Source organism: Formica exsecta, unplaced genomic scaffold (assembly GCF_003651465.1).
Source record: "Formica exsecta isolate Colony F162 unplaced genomic scaffold, ASM365146v1 scaffold1510, whole genome shotgun sequence".
Taxonomy (NCBI): domain Eukaryota; kingdom Metazoa; phylum Arthropoda; class Insecta; order Hymenoptera; family Formicidae; genus Formica; species Formica exsecta.
The window spans coordinates 387627-395038 of NW_021848836.1; the positions used below are offsets into that span (position 1 = coordinate 387627).

Below are 7412 nucleotides of genomic sequence, written 5' to 3' on the forward strand. Positions count from 1 at the left end.
TTTTATTTAATATATAAATAAAATAAATGTACACGTATGTAAATAAAATAAACAAGATCATATATGCTAAACAAAAAATATCAAAAATGAGGTTAAAAGGTTTCGATTGTATATTTCTTTACCGTTAATCAAAGATTGCTATAATAGAAGAAACGGAAATTTCTATAGTTTGAACCTACTTCTTCTTTGTATATTATATTCACGGATTTATGAATACTGTAATATGTAAATTCATTTGAAATAAATACAATTATATTCTACGTTTTCATTATAGGACCCGCTATATGGCGCATGTTGAATGGTACACTTCCCCGTAATTCAATGTTGATGGGTTTAAACACATACTTTAATACTCGGTAAGAGATATTGTAATAAAATAACTTCATATCCCATAGTATATATACAAGAAAAAGAATACGTAATATAGAAATAGTAATACATAATGCACTTACAGAAGTGATGCTATTGATAAATTGTGCCAAATAATGAAAAAAAATATTATGCATTCTATATATAATTCTGTTCCTTAATTTAATTATCTACATATTCTTTTATTATTATGTTACAGTATTGAAATTGTCATTTTTAATAATTTGAAATTCATAATAGAATATTTCATTTAAATATTTCTGTATATATATATTTTATATTAACTTGTAGTGAAAAAAACTACAAAAGATATATGTTTTCAAGTAAAATATCAAGTAAAACATAAGTTTAAATAATAAAAAATTAACAGAATGTCCAAAAATTAAATCTAGCAAGTTTAGCATTACTACATTTATTATGGCTGTCAAAATTTTATTTTAGATTGCCATAGTTGTTAAAACAAATAATTATTTTAATTTTCCAATGCAAATCAATGATGTATAATGTGAATTGCCGCAATGTTAAATTTTACAGATTTCCTAACTTTAATTCGCCAACTCCCGATGATCTATGGAGTTTTATACAGACTGGTATAGACGATAAATTAAAAAATAAACTGTATAATCTAAGCATAAAACAGATAATGGATATTTGGATTACTCAAACGTATTGCCCTGTGGTAAACGTGAAACGAGATTATTCTGATAATCTTGTAAAAATATCGAAAGAGATTAATGACAAATTAGATCGGAAACCATATTTTATACCTGTGAGCTATGTTAAGGAAACGAACATCAATTTTGTCAATATCTCGCTACAAAGTTTCAATTGTTTAACGCAGTCGAATCCGGAAATGAAAATCAACTATGATAGTAAAGATAAATGGTTCATGGCCAACATATTACAAACTGGTAAATATTAAATAATAAAGTTAATATCTCTCTATCCTCTTATTATATAAAAAATCTGGTTTTATTACATATTTTTATTCCTACATTTTTTTACAAAAATTGTGAAACTATTTTCTACATATAATAAACATAATTATATTTTTCTAAAATATTCTATAATATTACCTTTAAATTTTAAATTAAACGTTCTTTGCATATATAAAAATATTAATTATGTAACTAAAATCTTAGTTTAAGCTTATACAATTCTGTACGCTTTAATATTTCGAAGATTTATTTTTTAATTTGATTATTGATGGAAAATGTTTACGTAATTAATAATATACAAGAAACTTGAAAAATATATATACTACCAATTTCTAGTACAGTCTGCATGCGTACTTAAAACAGAGGAAAATTAGATACATAAAATTCGAAATATTTCTGATGTCTGATTATTCCGATACGTTAAAAAAATAATCGATAAAACTTATCTATTAAATAATAGGATACTATCGCGTCAATTATGACACCGAAAATTGGCGAATGATCGCGCGTTATTTAAAATCCAAAAAATACGAGAATATACATGTTATCAATCGAGCGCAAATCATCGATGATGCGTTCCATCTTACGATAGAGAAGAAACTTGATTTCTCCATATTCTGGGAACTCGCGAGCTACTTACCGCGGGAGAGGAATTATGTAGCATGGTATCCTATGATTAAAGTTTTTGAACGCATATCTAGTGTGTTTGCATTTTCAACTCATCATGAACATCTCAAGGTAAAGACTTATTATCAATAATAAAATATATCAATAAAATTATGTTAGATATTAGGTCAATACGTATAAAGTAACGATTTCATACCATAATTCTGACAATCTTAGAAATTAAGATATATAGTTAAAGAAAATTTTAATTATAAGTTAATTATACGCTAACCTATTAATTATCTAAAGAGAAGTGATCCTTCTTCAAGTTTTAAAAGTAACGCATTACTTACAGCGCCATTACCGTTATTTTAATTATATTTTTTGATAATGTATATAACAAATTTCACAGTAATTTTTATCGTTGTTTTCGGAATCTATGTGATATGATCTCTAAATAAGCAACCACCTATAAAGAGCAACTAAATTTTTTTAAAGATCTTGATATAATTTAACGATCCTCTCCTTTAATAACCTTCTAACAATCTTAATAAGATTTGACGACTTTTACTTTAAACCGAATCATATATAATGTAAACTTTTGCTTTACTTTTTTTTCTTATAAATTTTTGTATCTTAAAAATGAATTTAAGTCGTAACTATGGTAAATTATCATGTCGGGATTTTGAATTTGCATAAAATTAAAGATGCACAAAAATATTTAAAATGAAATAGTTTAGTAAATAGGAATGTAGTTATTATTTTTTTGTTTATATATTATGATTTGTCTTTGTAAATAATGTAATATTAAAAACGTCTAATAAATAGAGAAATATTTTTTTCTATCAAATTGCAGAAAATAAAAATGTTAATGGGAAGCTTGTTTAAAGATATAGACGAGGATATGTACGATCAAATGGGACCCGCCAACGAAGACCTTAATAAATATTTAAAACAAGAACTCACGAAATGGGGATGTCTTATCAATAATTCTTGGTGCTTGAAGATGGCCAAAAAACAATTTGAATGGCATCGATCAGATCCTGAAACTAGAAAGTATGTTTTTTTTAATCATTATTTTTGTATAGGCGTTTCTTTTATATTTTGTCCGCGTGTTGAATAAATTATTTTTTAGGGACACTGTATGTATGTACTAAATATCTATAAATGATTTTCAAAAGACTAAAATATTTTTTTTCTGGATGTTATAGAGTTTTTCCTGGGTGGGAGAAATTGATATCTTGTAATAGTTTAAAGACTGTAAGCTATCGGAAATGGTTCAGTATATGGACCAACACCTTGAATATATATGAAAAGAAATCTGATTATGAAATAATGAAATATCTTAGTTGCTCTGATGACCCGCAAATTATACTTACTTACCTGAAGTTTAATTTACCGACGCTTCAGTTGCTGATAATCAAAGATAAAAATATGGATTTTGAAACATTAAGACGAGAAAAAGAACGTATTTATGCTTTAACTACTGATATTTTCTTTTCTACTCTCGCCATGCATGCTAAGAATCCTATAATACTTAAAGATATATTGGAGAATTTTGAAATAATAAAAAATAGACTAATAATATCAGATAATAACAGGTAATAACACCTTTTTTTATAAACATTTATTGCTTATAATCGCGTGAAGATGTATTATGTATATAATAATTATAAATTTATACGTATATATATGTATATTGTTTTGTTCTCATAGCAACATCAGTACGATTGCAACATTAATTGTCATTATTAATAATGTGTATTCCAAGAATGAACTTGACATGGTAAATTTTATTAATCTAAATTCAATATTTATTTATATAGTTTTGCTAATAACAAAAGATTATTGCATCTGCTTTTTATAATGGATTAATTACAATATCATTTATTAATAATAAATGTTAATAATCTATTTTAGATCAATAAATTTGCGAAAAATATGACGCAATTAATTTCGGATATTGAACGCAAGATAACAACGCGTTTGCTTGAGATCGAGAGTCAGATAAAATATTATCAAACTGTATTCAGAGAATTTTGAAATAATAAAAAACAGACTAATAATATCAGATAATAACAGGTAATAACATCTTTTTATAAACATTTATTGCTTATAATCGCGTGAAGATATATTATGTATATAATAATTATAAATTTATACATATATATATATATATATATATATATATATATATATATATATATTGTTTTTTTCTCATAGCGACATCAGTACGATTGCAACATTAATTGTCATTATTAATAATGTGTATTCCAAGAATGAACTTGACATGGTAAATCTTATAAATCTAAATTCAATACTCATTTATATAATTTTACTAATAACAGAAAATTATTACGCCTGTTTTTTATAATCGATTAATTACAAAATTATTTTTCGGAAGTATGATCTATTTAATCATTGTTTTTATATCTTGTCCGCGTGTTTAATAAATTATTTGTTAATGACATTGTATGTGTGTACTAAATATCTATAAAATATTTTCAAAGGATTAAAATATTTATTTGCTGGATGTTATAGACTTTTGCCTGGGTGGAAGAAATTGATATCTTGTAATGGTTTAAAGACTGCTAACTATAGTGTATGGTTCAGTGCATGGACCAACGCGTTGAATGTATTCAAGAAGAAATCTGATTATGAAATGTTGAAGTTTAGCAGTTCTTGTTCTGATGATCCGCGAATTATATATCCTCATCTGTGGCTTATTTTAACGACGTTTGAAACGGCGATAATCAAATATGATAAAAACGTAGGTTCTGAAACACTACCACAGGAAAAGGAGTATGTTTATGCTTTAACTGCTAATATTTATCTTTCTATTCTTGCCACGCATGCTAAGAATCGTATACTGCTTAAAGATATATTGCACTTACCTAACTTGAATAGCATAAAAAACAGGTAATAACATATATTTTTATAAATATTTAATGCTTATAATTGTGAAAGTTTATTATGTATATGTTACAATTATACAAATTTATACATATATGTTTTGTTCTCATAGCCACATCAGTACGATTGCAACATTAATTGTCATTATTAATAATGTGTATTCCAAGAATGAACTTGACATGGTAAATTTTATTAATCTAAATTCAATATTTATTTATATAGTTTTGCTAATAACAAAAGATTATTGCATCTGCTTTTTATAATGGATTAATTACAATATCATTTATTAATAATAAATGTTAATAATCTATTTTAGATCAATAAATTTGCGAAAAATATGACGCAATTAATTTCGGATATTGAACGCAAGATAACAACGCGTTTGCTTGAGATCGAGAGTCAGATAAAATATTATCAAACTGTATTCCCTCAATCGTCTTTAATTACGATAGATTCAATTACAATACGTCGAACTACAACACGTCTAAGTACAACGCTTTTAACTACAGTGCGTCCAACTAAAATATGTCCAACTACAACGCGTGTAACTACAACAACGCATCCAACTACAACGCGTCCAACTACAACACCTTCAATTACAACTACACCGACACCTTGGAATCAATTAGTTAATATGCTTTTAGGCAAACGTGGGTAAGTTAATTTTTTTTTTTTTAACTAAGTTAAGTTTAAATTTAATGGCTCAAAAATTAACTAAGTTTACGTTAAAAGTTACTTAAACAAAAATTAACTCAGTTAAAGTTAAGTTAAAAAATTATTTACTTATTAAAAAGTTAAAAGTTAATTATGCAAAACTATATGTTTTTTACATAATTAATTTTTCATTTTTCATTGTACATTTTACATTAAACTTTTTACATTTACGTAATATAATAAAAAGGTAGTTTTTTATAAGAGAGATAATACATTTTTTCTTATATAATGATTAATAATACACATTATTTAAATATATTATTGTGTAATAGAGACGTTATAATATTTAAGAACAAAACGATTAATAGAAACTTTGATTATGAGGACTTTCCTGTTTAATTTGAACCGTTTTACCTGCACATTTTATGCACCTATGTGTTTTATCTTTATCTTTAATTGTTAGGTACACTAACAATAAATTAAAACAATTTTAAAATATTTATTGAATTTTAATAAAAGTGTCATCTCAAAATTATGGTCCTTCATTTTTCCTCTTAAATCATTATATACTAAACCACCTGCACTAAACATACGCTCTAGATGTGTCGAGAATGATACCGTTGTGTTATATTTTATGAACGCACGTTTTAATGATACTGGATACTGTCTTATGTTATTATAATTATTAGTAAACAAATAATTTTTGACTACCAAAGATACAAAATTTTAACTTGAAAAAAATTAATAAATTAACATTAATGCATTTAAAAATAACTAGTTTAAATTCAAAGTTAACACGTTTAAAATTAACTAAGTTAAATTCAAAGTTATTAACTTTTTAACTTCTTAACTTAATTTTTAACTTTTTAACTAGTTACTAACTCTGTTTATGGGATAAATCTATATTAGTAATCTATATTCTATATTAATGATACGTATTCTCAGGACCAACTTATTGAGGACCAACTTAAATTTTATGAAACTCAAAAATTCCATACTTATTTTTGAAGTTTTTATTATGATATTTATCTTTCGTGTGAATATATCACGTATTTTATATTTTATTAATGTACGCGTATCTTTCCTTTTTTCTCTTACATGTATCGACATATTTATGTTAATAATTTCAAAATTTTTGTCACATCTTCCTTTTATAATAATCCTTTATGAAATTACTGATTGATCACAAATAACAAACTAAAATTTATTTTAGATAAATAAAGTTGTGGAAAATAATAAGCGATATCTATATTGGATCGTTGAACGCAAGTTAAGAATACATTAATCCAACAATAAATTCTACAGTCAGATGAAATTTCTTCGAAGTTTATTCAAAGAGATCAACATCAGCTTGTCTATTAATTGCTAAAGGTTCAACTACAACACGTTCCAAACAACAACTAAAACTGCAGAGCATCTATCATTTATAGAGCTAATATCCAATGATGTAGTCATAATATCTTATGATATAAGAAAGTTGACATGTGGAATATCTTTTCATATATTATTATGTAGTATCTAATTATTTATTATTTACATATATATTGTTCTCAATTATTATATTATATATTGTTTTTAAATTGTTTCTAATTATATTGTAAATGTTTTTTATGTTAAGTTGATTTTTATATATATTAATTGGTTTTAATATTTATATAAACATGGATTATACATGGATTTACGTAATGTTTATATACATACATATACATATATATACATATATACATATATATATATATATATATATATATATATATATATATATATATATATATATATATATATATATATATATATATATATATATATATATATATATATATATATATATATATATATATATATATATATATATATATATATATATATATATATATATATATATATATATATATATATATATATATATATATATATATATATATATATATA

At 24.1% G+C, this 7412-nt stretch overlaps 1 protein-coding gene across 1 annotated transcript; it reads left to right on the plus strand.

Annotated features, from left to right (window-relative positions):
- The first annotated feature begins 125 nt into the window (after positions 1 to 125).
- On the plus strand, positions 126 to 7031 carry LOC115232914 (aminopeptidase N-like). Its single transcript, XM_029803082.1, has 9 exons — positions 126 to 356; positions 904 to 1280; positions 1768 to 2045; positions 2770 to 2969; positions 3125 to 3514; positions 3630 to 3699; positions 3834 to 3936; positions 5246 to 5480; positions 6694 to 7031. The coding sequence occupies exons 1-9, from the start codon at positions 292 to 294 to the stop codon at positions 6695 to 6697; spliced, it is 1722 nt and encodes a 573-aa protein (XP_029658942.1). The 5' UTR covers positions 126 to 291; the 3' UTR covers positions 6698 to 7031.
- The last annotated feature ends 381 nt before the right edge of the window (positions 7032 to 7412 follow it).

What these genes read in the sequence shown, in the direction of transcription:
- LOC115232914 (XM_029803082.1), top strand. Translation starts at nt 292, where the DNA reads ATGTTGAATGGTACACTTCCCCGTAATTCAATGTTGATGGGTTTAAAC. An exon ending in GGCCAACATATTACAAACTG is followed by an intron (nt 1,281 to 1,767) that starts GTAAATATTAAA and finishes ATTAAATAATAG; the next exon opens with GATACTATCGCGTCAATTAT. An exon ending in CTCATCATGAACATCTCAAG is followed by an intron (nt 2,046 to 2,769) that starts GTAAAGACTTAT and finishes ATCAAATTGCAG; the next exon opens with AAAATAAAAATGTTAATGGG.